Here is a 22,364-nt window from a genome sequence, read left to right as displayed (position 1 = left end):
ACCAGTACCACCTCACTACCCTGCCTGTCTCCTGTCCGTTAGTCTCGAGTGCCATGGGCACCCGCTCCTCCCACCAGTCCACGAATAAATTTGCGTAGCTGGGAGCAAAGCAGGTGCCCGAGTAAAGTTTTCACAGGTTTTAATCCACACAACGCGTTGTGTGGATTAAAACCTGTGAAAACTTTACTCGTGGTACTTTACTCATTTCCTGAGAGCGCATGATACAACTTTGTGTAAAGACTTTGGATATATATATATATATATATATATATATCTATATATATATATATATATATATATATATATTACCTACTGGCGGTTGCCAGTAGGTAGTTATAGTTAGGACCTAGTTTCCATAGGAAATCCGCAACATTCTATTGGGGATAACTTTGGCGCCGGTTGATGAATCTTCGCGAATTTCTCAAAGAAGATGGCCCGCTCCGCTCCTTCCCTGAAAGTTTTGGGGGGATTCGTCAAGTGGGGGCTGAGAAAAAAGGGGGGTCCCAAAACGTGTTTTCCCCATGTTATTTTCCATAGGAAGATTAGACACGGCTACAGCCTGAATGGCTGAACGGAATTACAAGAAATTTGGCAAAATGGTAGAGTCTGATCCGCAGATCACGCTTTTGCTTAAATAGTGTAAATCCCTCCAGTAGTTCCTGAGAAAATCAAAAGAAAAAAATATATACATCTATAAGCGTGCACCGTATGCGCACGGGTCAGCGTACCGTGCGGGCACGGTACGCGAACCCTTCGCGTACGTACGTGTACGTGTGCGGACCTTCGCATGTGCGAGCTGTATGCTGATTGGCTGCCAATGTCTGTCAACACTCCAAAACAGAAATTGTTGGCAGCCAGTCTACCGAGGCACAAGAAAGCAGAAAAACAAATGTGTAGACCTCAAAAAGGGGGCAGAGTAGAAGCACCCTGACCCCCTAGGCCTGCTCAGGGGGTCCCACAAGGACCCCCAAGGCCCCCAAAAAATTAATATTTGTTTCGAAAAATCGCGGGGTGCGCGCACGGGCTCGTACGTACGCGCACCATACGCATACGGTGCGCGTACCTTTCCGAGAAAGCTGCATGCTCATTGGCTGTCAACACTCCAAACCAGGAAGTGTTGGCAGCCATCTTGTGCTCAGTAGACCGAGGCACAAGAAAGCAGAAAAACAAACGTGTAGAACACAAAAAGGGGGCAGGGTAGAAACACCCTGAACACCTAGGCCTGCCCAGGTGGTCCCTCAAGGACCCACAAGGCCCAAATTCTTTTTTTTTTTAAACCCGGTATGTTTTTTTTCAAATTACCCCCCGGGGGGACCAAATCGCAGGGGCATAGTGATAAAGAAGTGTGGGGGGGCCAAATCCACCCCACACTGCCCCGGGGACCGCCGCCCCCCGGGGCAAAGCAGCGCACCCCCCTGGCGCATACTGGAGGCTCCTGGTGGGCTAGTTGGCCCCCAGGGACCCCCAGTATGCAAGGGGAATTAGTTCCCCCTCTGCAAACGCGCCAGGGGGCTGCATTGCAGAAAGGTGTAAAAAGGGGCATAGCCTCATTACACCTCTCTGCAATGCAGCCCCATGGCGCATACTGGAGGTTCCAGGTGGGGTAGTTGGCCCCCAGGGACCCCTAGTATGGAAGGGGAATTAGTTCCCCCTCTGCAAACGTGCCCAGGGCCTGCGTTTCAGAGAGGTGTAAAAAAGGGTGTGGCCTCATTACACCTCTCTGCAATGCAGCCCCCTGGCGCATACTGGAGGTTCCAGGTGGGCTAGTTGGCCCCTAGGGACCCCTAGTATGCAAGGGGAATTAGTTCCCCCTCTGCAAACGCGCCTGGGGGCTGCGTTGCAGAGAGGTGTAAAAAAGGGTGTGGTCTCATTACAGCTCTCTGCAATGTAGCCCCCTGGCGCATACTGGAGGTTCTAGGTGGGCTAGTTGGCCCCCAGGGACCCCTAGTATTCAAGGGGAATTAGATCCCCCTCTGCAAACGCGCCCGGGGGCTGCGTTGCAGAGAGGTGTAAAAAAGGGTGTGACCTCATTACACCTCTCTGCAATGCAGCCCCCTGGCGCATACTGGAGGCTCCTGGTGGGCTAGTTGGCCCCCAGGGACCCCCAGTATGCAATGGGAATTAGTTCCCCCTCTGCAAACGCGCCAGGGGGCTGCGTTGCAGAGAGGTGTAAAAAGGGGCATAGCCTCATTACACCTCTCTGCAATGCAGCCCCCTGGTGCATACTGGAGGTTCCAGGTGGGCTAGTTGACCCCGGGGGCCCCTAGTATGCAAGGGGAATTAGTTCCCCCTCTGCAAACGCGCCCGGGGCCTGCGTTGCAGAGAGGTGTAAAAAAGGGTGTGGCCTCATTACACCTCTCTGCAATGCAGCCCCCTGGCGCATACTGGAGGTTCCAGGTGGGCTAGTTGGCCCCCAGGGAACCCTAGTATGGAAGGGGAATTAGTTCCCTCTCTGCCAACGCGCCCGGGGGCTGCGTTGCAGAGAGGTGTAAAAAAGGGTGTGGCCTCATTTCACCTCTCTGTGATGCAGCCCCCTGGCGCATACTGGAGGTTCCAGGTGGGCTAGTTGGCCCCCAGGGACCCCTAGCCTGCAAGGGAAATTAGTTCCCCCTCTGCAAATGCTCCCGGGGGCTGCGTTGCAGAGAGGTGTAAAAAAGGGTGTGGCTTCATTACACCTCTCTGTAATGCAGCCCCCTGGCTCATACTGGAGGTTCCAGGTGGGCTAGTTGGCCTCCAGGGACCCCTAGTATGCAAGGGGAATTAGTTCTCCCTCTGCAAACGCGCCCGAGGTGTAAAAAAGGGTGTGGCCTCATTACACCTTTCTGCATTGCAGCCCCCTGGCGCATACTGGAGGTTCCAGGTGGGCTAGTTGGCCCCCAGGGACCCCTAGTATGCAAGGGGAATTAGTTCCCCCTCTGCAAACACGCCAGGGGGCTGCGTTGCAGAGAGGTGTGAAAACATTTTTTTTTCAATTTATATTAAAAATATGTAATGTAATTTAAAAATAATATATCTAAAAATAAATAATTTATAATAATGTTGTAAATCAGTATAAAAAATATACCAATTATTACATTTAAAAATTATCATTTACAAAACCATTGAAATTCACTGAAAAAACCATAGGTTTAAGCCACGTTATAGTTAGGAATTACCATTTAAAATACCTTTGAAATTCACTGAAAAAAACATAGGTTTCATCCAAGTTATAGTTAGGAATTAGCATTTAAAAAACCTTGCAAATTCAGTGAAAAAAACATAGGTTTCACACACTTTATATTTAGGAATTAGCATTTTAAAAACCTTTGAAATTCACTGAAAAAACCATAGGTTTCACACCAGTTATAGTTAGCTGGTCATTTTACTCATACAAAATCTTTGAAATTCCCCCGTTATAGTTAGTTCATCTAACTATAACTCGCACGCCCACAATTCACTGCTGATGACGTCACATATTACATCACTCATGACATGGTCAGTGACATCACTCATGACATCACTGATGACATCTCAAATGACATCACTGATGACATCATCCTTGTGAAAGAGTGGCAGACCTCCTCTCACTCTAATATAACCTTTGATACACACATTCAAAAATAGAAACAAAAATTTTCAAGAAAATGGAGATACCAATACCAGTTACAACAACCTATTCCAACATCTTCTTCCACAACCACTCATTCACCAACAGTTCTATATAGTCACTCATACATGTACTCAATCATCATATGTACTCATACACCTATACATCCTGTTACACACCGATACTCATCCATAGAGTTACTTACACATATACTCACACATACACACAAACATACACATACTGACTCTCTTAAACGATCACTTATAGAAACACATACTTAGCTATACAGGAACTCTTCAAATCTCTAACTCACATATATACTCACTTATATACCCCAATACTCACATATAGTAGTTTAACACATATATAGTTACTCATAAAGATACTATTGAGACAGTGATTCACTCACTAACACACCCATACACACACTCATCCACCCATACAGTCCTGCACACATGCTGTCTTCAAAACACATACAAACAGTGACTCACTCATTCATGCATCTATGCGCTAAGTAATATCCCCCACCGAACCATACAGACACTCATACTGATACTCAAAAAACCAACTATAACCCATATAGACACTCATGTAGCTACTCACCAACACATGCAGCGACTTATAGACAAAGTGAGACACTGATACAGATATTTACATATTTAAACATTACTCGCTAATACATGCATTCCCTAAGATACACTTAATAAGTCAGTTATGCAATCATTTTTACAAAAAAATCATCCATTTAGACACCTATTTACCCATTTATTCTTCCATCGACCTTTAGATATACATATATAAAAAATATTTATTTTTCAGACAGACACACATTCACTGGATGATGTCATCAGTGATGTCATCAGTGATGTCATTTGAGATGTCATCAGTGATGTCATGAGTGATGTCACTGACCATGTCATGAGTGATGTAATATGTGACGTCATCAGCAGTGCATTGCGGGCGCGCGAGTTTTAGTTAGCTGAACTAACTATAACGGGGGAATTTCAAAGGTTTTGTAAGAGTAAAATGACCAGCTAACTATAACTGGTGTGAAACCTATGGTTTTTTCGGTGAATATATATATATATATATCCAATTACCGCTCCGGTGCTTTGATCCACCCCAAGGAGAAAAACACAGACTCCAGAATAACTTCCTCACTGCTGGCTGCAGTGACTTTTATTTAACCAGGTGCGAGATCTTGTCAGATAGGATTACGCGTTTCGACTAACGGGTAGCCTTGCTCACATACCTTGACTACTCAAACAACTACATTTAAATACATTGGTGTAGGTGATCACGTGATTGTTGAAACTACACATACAATAAAAAGTGAAGACATACTGCGTATAAAAAACTACAAATAAACGTTTTTCTTACATTGTAGATTTGAGTGCCTTTAACATTAAAAGCTCATCTTAGTTTTGAATTTTATGTTGATTGCAAAGCAGAATGTTTTATATATATATATATATATATATATATATATATATATAGAGAGAGAGAGAGAAAGAGAGATAGATATAGAGATATATATAGAGATATGTATATATATACACATATTATCTATTGCTTCTTGAGAGAATAGGATCTAGACTTAGGGCCTTATTACGAGTACAACAGTACATAGGACCGCCGTTCTCGTGGTCTGATCACTGGCACACTGCGGCACCGTGTGCCGCATTAGTTAGGAGTGTGGCGGTCAGACCATCACAGGGCTGCTGTTTCTGCCGGAATCCAGAATCCTGCGGCACGGCGGTCAGGCATAGTAATATGGTTGCGTTGCCACTGTGGCACCGGCACCGCCAAGATTATAATTAACCCAAACCACCACCCTTTCCATGAAAAGGGTGGCAGTGAGGTAACTAAGGGGGTCCAAATAGGGTTCTATGCCACTCCTGGGCCTGGGGGTGCATGCAGAGGGGGCACAGGATAGTGCCCCCGCTAGATTTGGACCCCCATTTCCTGCATGGTGTGGCATGTATGCCACACTGTGCAAGAAGGTGCAGTCGGTGTTCTGACAGCGGCAGTCTGTGCCAGAACAGGATTCAAGTTCCAATCTTGCCACAGCACCATGACTTAGGTGGTACTACAGTGGACGGCATGTTGCACTGTCCACTGTAGGACCGCCAAAGTCGTACTAAGGACCTTAGTCAAGGACAATGAAAGTTCTGCATTGAACCGAGAGAAATATATTACCTTACTCACTCACTCACTGAGGCAGCACATGTACTGCAGTTCCAATACCAGGCTGAACCTTGCCCCCTGGTGGTGGCTGCCCTGGGGGACCGGGGGATTAATAAATGCCTGGAGGTAAGGAATGGGCCTGTATGGGATTGGCACCAGGAGCTCTGTGGGATGAGAGTGGTCCTCTGTTCTTCAGACCCTGGACTGGGATGTTGTGCAATCCTGTATTTGGGGTGAGCCTGCCTATCTGGTGGCTGTGTGTGCTTGATCACTGACCTCTCCTAGACCAATCACTCTTGCTCCCCTTGGTATTCCTTCATGCTCCCTCTCTATAAAACCCGGAACGTGGATAGGAGACACTGGCAGGGGACCCTGACTGATGTCCTTGGCAGGTCGAGCTTCTTTGTCGTGGCAGGACAGGCTGGGCCTCCAGGAGTGAATCTCTTTTGTTAGCATAGCAGAAGTGCCACTTCATTCTCTCCAGGGGTGGTGGGAGAATATCAGATGCAACAGCAGGGTGTGGTGGAGGGCATGGTAAAGTGCCATGGCTTCTGATCTGCTCTCACTTTTAGTGAGCAACAGTCACTATTGCATCCCAGGCGGGTAGACTCTGTTTTGTGAGCTCACTCTTTCTGAGGCTCCAGGAAGTTAGTGCTCTAGTGAGTGAGTGCCACGATCAGTGCCAGTGAGACTCAATTGCTGCAACCACGGGGAGATGAGAAGCTAATGGAAGGACTGCAGTGCCACTCAAATAATCTCTTCACTGTATCTAATCTCCTTACATACCACTGCATCATTACATTTGAAGTCAGTAGACATTTTAGGTGAGGTAAAATCTCTCAGGCCCCAATAGGAGTGCAACAAGCACTGTTTCCTGGTAGATTGAGAAGATTGAGATGCAGCCTCAGGTGATTACCAACGGCTGAGGTTAATTCTAGCGTTCAATCCTTCACTTTTTTGTACACTACAGTGTGTTGCTCTGAGTGTGCTGGGTATGCCCATACATGGGTCCCTTGCACACAGCCACTGGAACCAAGTTATGCCTGTCTGATGAGCCCTAAAAAAGGTGTAACCAATCCTGAGTTGCTTCTGTTCTAGTTCAGCGTGGATCTGGCCTGGCAGTGTGGGATGGAGTGATCTCGTTGGAGCAGTGTAAAGACTGATTTGCATATGTCTGGGTCCAAACTGAGGAGGTATGGTGTGTAAAATAATGATGGCTTGGATGTGGCCCAAGTGATTACCAGTGGCTGAGATTAATTGAAGCATTCAATCCATCTCCCTAAGTGGGATGGTTATGCCCAGACATGACTCCAATGCACAATATGCCACTGGACCTAAGCTATACCTGGTTGATGAGCCCTATTAATGCCAAAAACAGTCCTGGATTACTTGTGCTCCAGTTCAGAAATGACATTGCCTGGCAGTTCGGGATGGACTGTTTTCAGTGGAGCAGGCTCAAGACTGATTTACATAATGGCTGGGTCCAATTAAAATGTTGTGGCATGGAGCATATGAGGGAAAAAGTGTCAATAACTGTCTGTGTGAAATGCCCATAGGTTGGCCCAGAAAATTTCCAACCCTTCTTCCGATAGATGCACCCCCACCTGGGCATAAAGCTCCAGGCGTCCTGGGTTGATCAGGCTGTGACGTATGCTCTCCAGGCCATTGGTTTTGTAAAATCTGCTGGCTGCTTAGTTTCCTCCTGGGGCTATCCACCGCGCTATTTGACAAGGCGCCTCACCATGTCAGCCTGGTAATTATTTTTGAACATATGATGGTGGTGCTGCCGCTCAGCTTGGCTGCCTTCGCCAAGCCTGTTTGGATGGGGTGGAGGAGGTCCCGCCTCCCAAGCTGTGCGAGGTCTCTGCCTCCCAGTTGGATCACCAAGACCTCGGGGTGCCATGCAGATGCTGCCTCTAATCCCCTCAGGGTCGCAGAAAGCTGGTTCCATTTCTCGCAGTTGTGTGCGAGCACAGTTGGATCCTATTCACCCACCCAGCGTGTCGTCTCCACACGCAGATGTCATAAATGAAAGAAAAGAGACAGTCATATACCAATTATGGGAGGAGTGATGTAGCTAGCACACCTTCACCAAACAAACTCATTTGCTTGATCAGTGCCCCTCCCCCAGCTTCCAAAAGTAGCCTGTGCTGGGGCGATTGTGCGATTATAACTCCCCATTGGGGGGTTCAAAACATCACTTGGCTACCTATTGGCCAGGTATTTTCACACCACCTTTGGCGCGCACTCTTGTAAGGGGAGGAAGAGAATCCTCTTTTGTTGTTGGACGCACTGAAGCAGCCGAAACTGGCTTTTTCCAGGTCCCTGGTGGCTATCATAGCACCGGCCCGTGAGGCCCCCTTTGGTGGCGGCCTCTGCTAGAAGGAAGATTGTTTCTTCATTTGGATATTACGATATTACAGCATGTTAAATTCAGTTCCTTGTCCAAAAGTGAAGACTAGGCATCTATGTGAGTTACAATATGCATAGTTATCTAGCATGCAGCAAGCACAAAATAAAGATCAAGTTTGAAGTAAACTGGAAATCCTTAAGGAAAAGTGAATGCATGAAATCAATCTATATTATGATTTTATTTTTCAAGAAACTGTTTTCCGAATTAAGTAGTCTTTGTCTCAAGTAGGACTTTAGCCTTTGGCTTTGCTTAAAACTTGAACATGTAGATTTTACTGACTATAATTAGGTAATAGAGCTATGCAGCTTTCCTCATATGAACGCTGAACTCTTCTCCAAGTTGTACCGTAAATTGGACGTTTAGCAGAGACTTTCAGTTCTGCGGCACAGTGTTGTTCTTAAACGACGGAATGTTCCATCATTTGTACATTTTTTATACATTCTAAAGTGAACTTTGTTGCTTAAATAACAGGTGATCTCCTCAGAGACCAGTGATAAAAAAGTGACATTCTAGAGTGGCTCATATAGACCCCAAACTGGCTAATTAGTCAATTTCAATTTCTCTAGCTATGTTGCAATAGTGACTGTGGTGTCCTGCTGTACACAGTCTAGTGTTTTGTCAGCCACTCCCTCGAGGGCTGGCCCATACAGCCACCCCACACCCATCCAACACAGGCGTCACCGGTCAGGTGACCCAGCCAATAAAAGAGCACGAGTGCACATGCTCGAGGTCATTGCTAGTAACGATAATCACTGTGTTGTTGTCTGTCATTTCCACAGCATATGGGCCTCAGGCTCACGATCCAACATTGGACGACGAGCGGGTCTGATCCTGCGGGTGTGTTGGCAGCCGCCAAACTGTTCCTGGTGGGAGACGTGTAGCCTCAGTATACGTCACCCCCGCTTCTCTTCCACCGCTGCAGGGTGACTGTAAAGACACAGTGGCGTCCACCTGCAATGCCCTGCAGCCCCTGCCATACCAACCTGCTCTGAGGTAGCCTACCACAGTTTGATTTTCATGCTGCCGTTGGCCTGCTGAATTGCGGCATGAATAGAAAGGGTCATGACCAATGACGTTGCAGAAAGTAAAATCAATTTATTCTGAAATATTCTGAACTGGATAGGGATGCCCTCTCCTCAGACTCCTTTTTATTGTTGTGTACTTCGACGTCTCGGATTATAAGATGCCCATTTTAGGTACATAACATAATATATTAAAAAGATGGTGTTTAGCCAATCCACGTGTGGCCTGTTGTAAAATATGACAGGCTTTAAAACCTCTCATTTTCTTATTTTCAGTAGCGAATTGCATCCCTTTGTTTTCACTATTTTTTTATATAGCTTCCTTCATTGCATAATGTTGTGATAGTGCAACAAAAAAGTTGGATTGTCTTAAGCTTTATATTCCACTGCAGAGGCTAGTGTACATGCTGTTCAGTACCAGGAAATAGCTTTAACAAGGTCACACATTCGATGATAACTTATCCCTCACTCAGGGTGCACAATAAGTGGACATTTCATTATGGTTTAACATCAAGCAGCAAGCTACATTGATAACCAAGTTGGGTGTGTATATTTTTTGTACATTTTCTTTGAGTGAATAATATTGTTTTTAGACCATTTCTAGTGTGCCATTTAATGTCCACCCACTCCAATGGAACACTCTTATAGTTGTATTCTATTTTAACTGTTCTCTTCTGTTTTTCAGAGGCTTTTGAATCACTGGTTCGGCTTGCTGTAAATCACACAAATTCATTATTTGAGTCGGCGTATAGAGGTATGGCAAGAGAAGCTGTGGAACCGGTTAAAGAGCTCTTCACAGATGTATCGCTATACATCTTGGGTGCTGAAACTACGGTGGGAAGTGCAGCCTTGCGGTTCTTCGACAGCCTGTTCCCATTGGTCTACAGTCGCCTTATAAATCCTGGGATTATTGATTTGTCGGAGGAATATACTGAGTGTTTGCGACTAACAAGGCAGGATATCAATCCTTTTGGACAGTTCTACAAAGAAATGATTGCAGAACTATCAAAATCTCTCTGGGCAAGTAGGGTGTTGAGCCAAGCTCTAAATATGGGTATAGAGGTAATAAACCTGACAGAGCATTTGACTATCACAAAGGAATGCAGCAGAGCTTTGGTGAAGATGCAGTATTGCCCACATTGCCAGGGTTTAACGTTAATCAGGCCATGTGTTGGGTACTGCCTCAATGTAATGAGGGGATGCATGGCCAGCGTGGCGGAGCTTGACTCTCATTGGAGGGACTACATATCTACACTGGAATATCTATCCAATGAAATTGCAGGATCCCATGGCCTTGAGCAAGCGCTCTTGGGAATTCGGAGCGTGGTCAATGAAGCTATCCTCTATGCCCAGCTGAATGGACCTCAGCTCTCTGCTACTGTAAGTACAGTGATTTTGTTTCAAATCCAAGCTCATAATGATGTGTTGTCAAATAAAATCCACATTTGGATAATTGTAAAGACAGTGTGCATGTTAAAACATTTCAACATTGTCTTCCATCAAGAAACTTTTTTTCAGACAACTTGCTCTTATATATCTCCAAATGTCTTGTTGGAGGACTCAGAAGCACTATAAAAGGACTGTAACTTTCTTGTCATTGGTTTTCATTAGTGAGAAATGCATAGGGCCCTGAGTTATATTTTTATCAGTGAGGTATGTTACCGATATCCCGTCCATTGTATTACGAGCGTGTTTTTTTTCTGAGTTTTATATAGCGCAAACTTGACCCAAAAGTATCAGTGCACTTTACAAGAAGACCAGTATGTTACACAAGGTCAGAATAATTTTTGTTAGGCTTGAGGAGATTAAGTGATGTGCCCAGAATCACTGGATGTTGAGCGTCATTGTCAAGACTCGAACCCTGTTCCCCAGATTTGAGATGGACCGCACTAGCCCGTTAGACCACATCTATATCTTAATGCATTTGCAATAAGGTATTCTGAAAATCCGTCACATTTGTGACGGTGTACTCATTTATCAAAATTTAAATCAGCCCACATGTGACATAGAAATGCCATATCAATAGTGGCCATCTTTTTATTTGCTATCATTGCTATATTAATGTACATTGCTGCTTAGTTTTATTTCATTTTTCAAATTATTGGTTTCTTTTTGAATTACCAGCTCTTTGGGTTCCGGGGGGATCATGTGTTTGAGCATAATTGCAGCTGTTAAATAAAATTTTGTTGTAGGGGTTGGGTAGATGATGGTGGGTCTACATCCCCAATTCCACTGAGTGAGAAGGCAGCCCAGTCAAAAATCCTTAAAGATTCCAGGTCAATTCAGTGGCCAAAGGCCTTCAACAATTGTTGATCCAGTGCATTAAGAGGTGAAAAATAAAGACTGTTGGGATGAGGGGATCTGGTTCAAAAAGTTTAGTATGCAACTATTGCCTCAAAGGTTACTTTGGCATTGGTAGTGTTTCTGCGTTCCTCTCAAGTCTTATGCCTTGAAATTATCTTCAGCAATAGGAACACAAACATTCTTGAGGCACTACTTGAATGTTTTAATGATGATTTAATAGAAGTGTTTTGTCATCAGTTAAGCTATTCGATTGTCTTTAAAGATGGCATTGATTATTGAGTGTTTACTTGGAGGAGCAGCTTGAACTTCTTGATTCTGATGAGGAAGCCACTGCTCTGTGTATGTTTTTTAAGGTAGTTGGTTTGGACAACATCATGGATGAATAATATTGTTCTTCATCCATTGCTTGTAGGTCTTGCCCTACATGATGATGTGGTTCCCTTAGGAATGTGTATGAAATTGAAAGCCTACAGGACCATCATGATTAATGTCAAATGTAAAACGTGTTTTTCATGGATTGTGAAGAAAAGATTTTGAGTTCAGCTAAAGTTCAGTGTATTTGCTGTCTGAGAATGTGGTATCACATGTCTGTGTTTTTAGAGATAGATGGCAGAGTGAAGAGAAACATGAACAGATGAGTTTTAACAACATTCAAGAGCATAGAAGCACAACTCCTAGATAACACGTAGGCTATGTTGCAGAGTTTGCAATAACAACAGTGTAGTTAAGGTTCTGTTGCACTTTTCTTTGGAATTGGTTGAATCTTCTATACAGCTTTAATCACTTTGGCATCTTTTGACACCGCTACATGAAATTTGATAGTTGTTTCATGCATCCAGCTTAGGTTTTTTAGCTCAAATTTCATGCAGACCAATCAACTGCGGATACAGGTATTTGGGTTAAGCGATTTTCATTTTATGTCCCTGGGAATTTTTGATTTTCGTTATAGCAAAAACTGCTTAATGAAATTAAAACAAATTCAGTATGACACAACACTTTGCTCACAATAAGCCCTTTTTAGGTGTGGCCTAAAGACAGCTTCAGCTGTTTTGCCAGCCTCATGTTTTCCTTAATTTTTAAATAAAAAAATAAGTGCATACAGGAGGTTTCTAGTCCACCCGGTCTATTCTATAGTCTGCTTGAATGGCACTTGAATTAAACTCTCTCCCACCACAACACACAGTTCGGGACATTGGCTAAGACTACTTCAGCCATTGGATACCTCCACTTTGATTGACTGCATTTTTCATTTTGAAGCTACACTTATCAGCTGTATCAATGTCATTAGAGAGATTGTATCTTACTTATTAACCACTTGAGATACTGTAGCTTCAGGAAATAATTTCAAGTTTATGGTATCAGACGCGAGAGGGTCCTCTAGGTAAGACAAGAGGTACTGCAGGTGTGGGGAGACTATATATGGATCTGACACAAAAGGGACACCAGGTAGTATATATTCCAATATCTTTGTCTATTGATTTGCTCGACTAACATCGTGCTTCTTCCTACCACAGTAAAGAGCACTGGGTCATGGACTTTAATATAAGATACTGAGATTATTGCCACATGTATAGTACCACTCCAAAAACATTTTGCTAAGAATAAAGTTAAGTCACTTGATTTTACCAGTGACTTTTAGTAAGTTGACATACTAGGATGGCATCACAAATGTTCCTAAGTAGTCAAGACATTTATTAAAAGTTACCAGCCTAGTGTTTTGTAAAAGCATTTTGTAAGAAATTGGGCTACAGGTTGAGAGGGATGAAACCCTTCTCAGTCAGCAACCACAGTTGTTCTCAGGGTGAAATCACAAGCAACCCTAAAATTAACCCTTGCTCAACCCTCAGGTAATGTGGCACAGAGCAGTCAGGCTTAACTCAGAGGCAATGTGTAAAGTATTTGTGCAATACTTCAAACAGTAAAACAGTGAAAACACACCCCAAAAGGATCCTTCAACACGTTAGCAAAATAGAGTACATTTTGATAAATAAAACAAGACCAAGGCAACAAAAATCCAATCAGTAGAACAGGAGATATGATGTTTTTCAAGATTTTAGTGAAAATAGCACCAAAAAGCACAAAGCACCAACTGGGGATATCTGTGTGCACCGGACCGGGACAAATTCACAAGTTCAGGCTGACCACAATGGAGCACAGACTGCCTACAGGGACCCAGTTAGACATGTGGAACAAAGTAATTTCAATCCTTGTTATGGAGCGCTAGAAAGGATTGTGTCAAAGATGAGTCTTGCAGTTGAAGTGATGTGCCTGTCCTGAGGTATGGCACGGCTGCGATGCGAAGTCCTGCATCGTTGTCGAGAATCCTGTTGACAAGGGTATGTGAGGCGATCCGAAGTCCAACTTCGAGGATGTGTTATGCAGTCGGGCCAATGCATCAGTTCTGCTTCAATGTGGAGTCCGACATCACTGTCAAGGCTGCCATTGATGAGGGATGCGGTAGCCTTCTCAGAAGATGCTTTGTGCAGCGGCATTGCGTCAGTTCTGATTGGGTTTGCGCCATGCAGCAAAGTAGATGCATTGGTTCTGCTGAATCCACAGAGGCTGGCAGAGCACATTAGGCCCACTTCCAAAGATCACAAACTGGGAGCACACCACTTAGCAGGGTAGACTTACTGATGGCAGAGTCTAGATGGGGGTGCAGGGTTGTTGGAAGCTTGGTATGTCCCTGAGGCTTCAGATCAGGATGTTAGTAAACTTGCCCTTGGAGTAACTCTGGGGTTCTGGCTCAAGAGATGCAGATCCACTCCTTCTCAACTAGTCAAGAGGGAAACAGGGAGCAGGCCATCACAGCAGGGCGGCAGTCCATTCAGGTCAGCAGTTCAACAGAGTGGCAGACCTTTAATCAGGACATCAGTCCTTCTTTCTGGCAGAGTATCCACAGATTCAGAAGTGCACTGAATAGGTGGTTTCTGAGGTCCAATATTTATACCTGGTGCCCTTCCTATGGAAGGTGGTAGAAGGTTATATAAATTCCCTTTGAAGTCCCCGGTGGTAGTGAGTTCCAGATCACAGGAGCTTTTACAGAAAATGAACGTCTTCTACAAGTGATTAGGCTCAATTTAGGAGCAGTCAGAAGCACTTTATTTTTGCTGTGTAGATTTCAGGGGGGTTGACAAACATAAACACAGAACATGTAAGCATTTGTCCATCGCGGCCCCGCCCGCTCAATAGAACGTTCCGCATTGGCGCGGAATGTTCGTAGCAGTTAAGGGGTTATAAAGAAGTCCTCATGAGGCTCAGCCAGGAGAGACCACCTTTTCTAACTTAAAATACCTAATTCACACTACTGCAGGACTACTGTTGCACTGAGGCTATTTAGAATACCATTTGGGGCACTTTGAGAAACAGGTTTTTAAATACGATCTATGTGTTTTTAACCTCTGTTTTAATGCCTATGTGTTTTTTAATTTGCTCTTTGCACATTGGAGATACACCTACCTCCATTCCATTAGCTTTTCCCCCGCAGTCTAAATGCGGGACCGCCGCCATCTTGATTGTATTCCGGTCAGCGGTCTAGCGTTGGGAGACCTTGCCGGTACAAAAACAGATGCAGGTGCGAGCGCGATCAGAGAAGTCCTCCTGAGGTTCAGCCGGGAGAGACCACCTTTTCTAACTTAAAATACCTAATTCGCACTACTGCAGGACTACTGTTGCACTGAGGCTATTTAGAATACCATTTGGGGCACTTTGAGAAACAGGTTTTTAAATACGATCTATGTGTTTTTAACCTCTGTTTTAATGCCTATGTGTTTTTTGTGCTCTTTGCACATTGGAGATACACCTACCTCCATTCCTTTAGCTTTTCCCCCGCAGTCTAAACGCGGGACCGCCGCCATCTTGATTGTATTCCGGTCAGCGGTCTAGCGTTGGGAGACCCTGCCGGTACAAAAACAGATGCAGGTGCAAGCGCGATCAGAGAAGTCCTCCTGAGGCTCAGGCGGGAGAAACCACCTTTTCTAACTTAAAATACCTAATTCGCACTACTGCAGAACTACTGTTGCACTGAGGTTATTTAGAATACCATTTGGGGCACTTTGAGAAACGGGTTTTTAAATACAATCTATGTGTTTTTAACCTCTGTTTTAATGCCTATGTGTTTTTTAATTTGCTCTTTGCACATTGGAGATACACCTACCTCCATTCCATTAGCTTTTCCCCCGCAGTCTAAACGCGGGACCGCCGCCATCTTGATTGTATTCCGGTCAGCGGTCTAGCATTGGGAGACCCTGCCGGTACAAAAACAGATGCAGGTGCGAGCGCGCAGCGGACGCGCGCAGCGGGAGCGCCGAAGGCGCGCCAAAGGCAAGCCTGTCTGCACCCGTCCGCGCCAGACCTGCGCCTAGCACCATCCCCCCTGGTCGGATCTTGTCAGGTAAAGACAGAATTCAATATTCAAATACTACACTTAAAGCCCTCAATCCTATTACCTCATTCCAGAGGTGCTCGACATCGTACATGGATTTTGCACTCCCTCAGGGCAAGGAACAGTGTCCAAAGTGCAATACCATGTTACCTGAGCTTCTTCTGGAATCTATAGGGACCCCACCACCGCTAATTACAAACGGACTCCATAATACCTCTCATTTGGCCCGTAAATGTACCCTGCTTAATGCCAGATCCCTGGTCAAACATAGTACAGAGTGTGCCTCCTTAATTGAAGAGAAAGGAATCCTGGTCGCATTTATCACAGAATCATGGACAGATGATTCTTCTGGTCCAGACCTAGTCAAAGCCACACCTCCCAATTTCCTCTGTTACACTTTGAATAGACCCCATAAAAAGGGGGGGCTGGCTATTATATATCATGAATCCCTCTCTGCATTTTTTAGTCCCAATATTATGGAGGATTGTGAAGCTTTGGAGTTCTGTCTCAATTTTTCACACCACTATTCTTTTAGAGGTACCTTATCTACAGGCCCCTGGGCCCAAGAGGGCGGTTTCTGGCACAGATAGGATGTATACTGGAAAGAGGGATTAGCCTCGATTCCTACACCATTCTGGGGGACTTTAACTTTCACCTGGAGGCCTCCCTAGATCCAGATACCCTCCGGTTGTTGGAAGTAATGGAATGCGCAAATTTAAAACAACTAGTGAGAGAATCCACTCATGTAGCAGGTCATACACTAGACGGTATTTTTTCAAACAACTCGTTATTGGAAACCCTCAATTTCCTCCCCCTGTCATGGTCAGATCACTCGGCGGTCTTTTCTTGCCCGAACGTATAATCCCTAAACCTTTAAGAAAATTTTCAGTGACCAGTGCCTGGAATAAGATAGATACTATGGAACTACACCAACAGCTTACATCAACCATGCCGTTGATGCCTAGAGACATAGATGAGGCCACCAAAACCTATTCCAACAGGCTAGCAGAGGCAGGTAAGGAACTAGCACCTTTAAAACATCTTCATCAAACTAGAGAAAACCCCTCTGCCCCATGGTACTCTCCCGAACTCAGAGATCAGAAATTAGTCTGTAAAAATCTAGAAAGAAAGTGGAGAAAGGGCTACAATGACAAGAATAGGCAAGACCACAAAACAAGTCTCGCAGTTTACAAACAGCTGCTTTTCAAAGCAAAACAAGAATATTTCGCTGACAGAATTATTCAGGCCAGAAATTCCTCCAAAGAGAGTTTTAAAATAGTAAAACAACTATCTGTTCCACGCATGCAAACCCTTACAGCCAATCAGGAGCTGTGTAATAAAATTGCCAACTACTTTTTTGAGAAAGGATTTTAATGTGCACAGTGAACTAAAAGATTGTAGTGAGGCACAATCTTTACTGACTGACTTGTCCCTACTGGGACTAATACAACGCAATTGCGGGCCCACTCATCAGGCAGGTCACACCCTGGATCTGGTCCTATCCAATTTTCCTTTGGTCTCCTGCCTGCCTCCAACGCAAGTTATTTAGACAGACCACTTTATTATTGAATTCTATACTCCCCACTCTAAACCTACCCCCTCAGGCCCGATTTCTCTTCCCAGTAAACGAAGACAGTGGCACAAAATGAATAAAATCTCATTTAAAGAGAGGTTTGTCGAACCCTCTATCACTTCCTCAGAGAACATCGAAACTGCTCTAAAGAAATTCGAAAGGGCAACTAAGGCAGCCATAGATGACATAGCCCCTCTGAAATTGTTCAAACCCCGGCCAGCACACAAACAAGAAGTGTGGTTCTCAGAACATCTAAGAACGCTAAAACAAGCCACAAGAAAACTGGAAAAAAGGTGGAGATCATCCAACCAGGCGGATGATAAGAGCCGCTACTGGGACTCTCTGTCCATTTATCATAAAGCCATCCGTACAGCACGCAAAACGCACATCACGTCCCAAATTACAGCTGCTGGAAATTCCCCTAGGGTTTTGTACCAAATTCTACAGTCATTCGTCAAACCAGTAGCGTGTGAAAGCTCTGAGTCGGCATCGCAACAGTTATGCGATGAAATCTCCCAGTTCTTCACCAAGAAAATAGACACTATTTATGAGAAAATAATTAACTCTAACATGGCAACTAGTATAGACTCTTCAATCCCTCAGACTAATGATGAACTGAATCAGATCACACACACCCTGGACTCCTTCCCCCCCATCACTTCAGAAGAGGTATCATCGCTATCCACACAGATTAAGAGTGGAAGCCCGGATGACACGATTCCAGCCAGAATAATGCCCACTCTTACTGAAGAATTATGCCCTGTGATTCAGAGGCTCGTGAATCTCTCACTAAGCTCAGGTGACGTTCCCAGGGAATGGAAACGGGCCTTGGTAGGACCAATCAGGAAAAACACTGTCATACCTTGGACCGAACTAGCCAATCTTAGGCCCATTTCCCTGCTACCATTCTTAGAGAAATTGACCGAAAAACATGTTAACCATCATCTGTCTAACTACATTGAACTTGCTGGCGGCCTGGACTATTCTCAGTCAGGGTTCAGGCCAAAGCACAGCACGGAGTCCACCCTTTTGTCAGCCACGGACGACCTGCATATGTATCAGGACAAAGGCTACGCCGTGATCCTGGTACTACTAGATCTGTCGGCAGCTTTCGACACCATGTCACATACCATCTTAACTGACCGGTTAGCTAACATTGGACTAAAGAACAAAGCCCTTGCCTGGCTAAGGAGCTTCCTAGCCAATCGCACCCAGAGTTTCACCATGGGTGCATATCGCTCAGAGGAGGTAGAGATTTCGAAAGGGGTGCCACAGGGCTCCTGTTTGAGCCCAACTCTTTTCAACATCTACGTGGCACCCCTGGCAAGAGTGATGCGCAAGTATGGTTTCATCCCAGTGTCATATGCGGATGACACACAGCTCCTCTTCCCTTTCAAAACTCTCTCCACTGAAGTAAAAAGCTCCTTCTCATCAGACATGAAGGCTGTAGCACAATGGATGTCCTCCAACTGCCTCCAGTGCAATGTCAGCAAAACAGAAGTCATGTTGTACGGGGAGGCCAAAATGCTGTGGACTCCTGACTGGTGGCCACAAGACCTGGGAGCAGTTCCCGAACCTAAACAGGTCGTTAAAAATCTAGGGATACGTCTAGATCAAGAACTATCGCTGAAACAGCACAGCAACTATGTCATAGGCTCTTGCTTCCACATTATCAGCCTGTTGCGCAAAGTTTTCCCCCTGCTCCCAGACTCCTTCAGGAGAACTCTGGTACAGGCTCTTGTGCTAAGTCGAATCGACTATTGTATCGGCCTATTACTTTCTGCAAATAAGGGTGTGCTGGATAAGCTCCAAGTAATCCAGAACACGGAATGTCCCCCCCGAGAACGGCATCTAAACCTCTTCTGGAACAACTGGCTTTCAATCCGGCAGAGAACGAAGTTTAAAATATGCTGTTTAATACATAAAAGTCTAAACGGACAAGGGCCCGCCTACCTGGAAAATAAATGTACTCCATATGTTCCGACCCGATCTCTCAGATCCAGCGACCACCTTCTCCTGGTGGTACCCCATGCCAGAAAGGCCAGGCACAGTGGCAAAGCTCTATCTATAACGGGACCTTCACTGTGGAACAAACTCCCTGTGTCTCTCAGACAATGCTCAGAGCATCTAAAATTTAGAAAGCAGCTCAAAACCCTGCTGTTCAGAAATCAGATCTAGATCCAGCTGATGTCATTTTGCTCTGTCTTTGTTTTCTGGCTCCTAAGCGCAGAGATACTCCAATGGGAGTTGATTCAAGCGCTCTACAAACCCGCAAATAAATAAAGTGAACAACATTTTTGTCACCTTCACCAATTTGGGTCACAAAACTACACACGGTTCTGCCCCAGCTCCTATAGAAATTAATAAAAATAACGCGCTTTTACTTAATTTTTCCCCACTAACAGAACTAGACACCTGCAACCTACTACAGAAGGTAAAATCGGGTTCTCCAATGGATCCATGTCCTACTTCCGCAGACTAACCGCAGAGCCTGTCTCTAAAATACTGACCCCGATTTTTAATACCATGTATTCAGATGGGTACTTCCCTAAAGATTGGAAGCAGGCCTCAATTCTACCACTGCTAAAGAAAACCAACCTGGATGTCACTGATCCTAACAACTTTAGACCCATTTCTAGAATCCCTTTTCCTGCAAAAGTCATAGAAAGGAACATCAATGCCCAACTGAACACCTTTCTACAAGATACTCAGGTCCTGGACCCTACCCAGTTTGGGTTCAGAGGAGGTCATAGTACTAAAGTTGCACTCATAAAATCCACAGAAGAGATTTGAATGATTTTAGATCGAGGAGGCAATGCGGCATTGATAATGCTGGATCTCTCGGCGGCATTTGACACGGTCCATCACGCATTGTTGATTGACCGTCTACAGGAGATAGGAGTGAAGGGTTCGGCATGGAAACTCCTTAAATCCTTTTTAACTAATAGAGTTCAAACCGTATCTCTTGAAGAATTCAAGGCAGAGCCAGTCTCTCTGCCTTGAGGTGTTCCTCAGGGCTCATCTCTGAGTCCTACCCTTTTTAATATTTACGTCGCCACGCTGGCCCCCCTTATAGAATCATTTGGATTCACACTAACATCCTATGCCGACGACACCCAGATAGTCGTGAACCTTCTTCCTGGCGGCTCTCAGACTTCCCCCCGGAGGCTACAGAACTGTATGAGTGCCGTGGGGAATTGGATGGCACGAAACTGTCTGAAGTTGAATTCCAACAAGACAGAGGTTGTTTTGTTTGGAAATAATCCTAATCTCTGGACACCAGATTGCTGGCCGATAGATCTAGGCCAGCTTCCCACGCCAGTAAAAAAAGTGAAAAACCTGGGCTTTTGGATTGATGAGAAACTGAACTGCAGGGATCAGATCAATAAAGTGGTCTCGACTACCACCTTTATTCTAAAATCCTGCAAAAAAATATTGCCATCTCTCCCCAAAGCAGCACAAAAAACTATTGTTACTGCCTTAATCATGCCTAGGCTGGATTACTGCAACAGCCTGTACCTAAAGATACATGAGGGATCTTTGAATAAACTACAAGTTTTGCAGAACGCAGCGGCCAGACTACTTACCCGCATACCTAGTTCCGAATCCATCTCCGCCCAAATCAAAGCCCTACACTGGCTTCCTGTAAGGAAACACACCCATTTCAAAGCCCTGTGCTTGGTTTTCAAGGCCCTTCAAGGAATAGGGCCTGAATTCCTTAAACAACTCACCCAATGGTACACCCCGACCAGAACAGTATGCTTCTCTGATGCCAAGATGGTAATTATACCAAGGGTAAAGAAAGATAACTGGGGAGGCAGAAGCTTCACAGTTAATGCAGCTAAGGCTTGGAATGCACTTCCCCTCTCTCTGAGAAGCATGACTAACCTTCTTGCATTCAGAAAGACATTATAAACTTGGCTTTTTACAAACTGAAAAATAAAAACCCCACTACTCATCTTCCATTGATTCCTCTTCAGAACTTCTCCTAGCGCCAGGACACCTTTTTGGTAACAGATGCGCTTTACAAATAGCTTTAACATTAACATTAACATACTAGAGCTGAAGCCCGGTGAGTTCAATGGGTGTTGCGCACCTGCACCAGCTCCAGTTCAATGGCAGTTATGGCAGGACAAATGTGTTACGTAGTTTGTTCAATGCATGACATTCATCATCGCAGAATGTTAGATAGTCAGTTTCATTGGATTAACATTCACATATTATGCATTCTCATAAACCATAGCATATAGTGCCCGTACCTGCGATGCAGTCAGTATGCAATAGAACATTCCTGTTTTCAATTGAAATATCACATTACTGTATTTATTGTGCAGCTGATAGTGGATCAACCTTTACCAGCAGAAACCAGTCCGTTTTCCAGCCATGTGGAAGGTTCAGAGTGTGTCATTGCAGTGTATTGTTTAGGAGGGCCCCAAATGTCTCGTGGGTCGGAAGTGCTGGGCAAAGTAGAGGCATATAAATTGTAGTTGAGGTTGCAAAATGCCAAACTTTTTAGCCAGTCTCTGCGCGTCGGCACAGCCTTTCGTCCCCACTTTAGCGCTATTTCCCTTTTAGCCAGCAGTAAACCCAGGGCTGTGAATTTCCTGACTGACTTTGGAATGTTTTTCATGTACCCTAATAAGGCCGCTTCCGGAGTGGGGACTAGGTCTAAGCCTATCATTTCCCTGAGTGTGTGGTGTATTTCAGTCCAATACATGCTGCTTTTGCCGCAGGTCCAAGCTAGGTGTGCAAAATCTGCATGTGGGGATTTACATTTTAGGCAACAGTGGGGTCTGTCTGGGTCTATTTTGTGTGTCTTCTCAGGTGTGATGTAAATTCTGCACAGGAATTTAAAGTGGATGAGTTTGTGGCGGCTATTCAGGGAGACCACCTTG

The 22,364-nt window shown here is 44.8% G+C and overlaps 1 protein-coding gene across 2 annotated transcripts in view; it reads left to right on the top strand.

Annotated features, from left to right (window-relative positions):
• The window catches only part of LOC147683385 (glypican-5-like), a 1,567,690-nt gene that overhangs the window by 550,989 nt on the left and 994,337 nt on the right, over positions 1-22,364 (top strand). For both annotated transcript variants that reach the window (XM_086943808.1, XM_086943807.1), the window contains exon 3: positions 9,894-10,588. In XM_086943808.1, coding sequence (XP_086799934.1) covers positions 9,894-10,588 — 695 coding nt within the window. The remainder of the gene's footprint in view (positions 1-9,893; positions 10,589-22,364) is intronic.

The sequence above is a fragment of the Lissotriton vulgaris genome, chromosome 11 (assembly GCF_964263255.1).
Source record: "Lissotriton vulgaris chromosome 11, aLisVul1.2, whole genome shotgun sequence".
Taxonomy (NCBI): domain Eukaryota; kingdom Metazoa; phylum Chordata; class Amphibia; order Caudata; family Salamandridae; genus Lissotriton; species Lissotriton vulgaris.
This window is presented reverse-complemented; position numbering and strand designations above follow the sequence as displayed.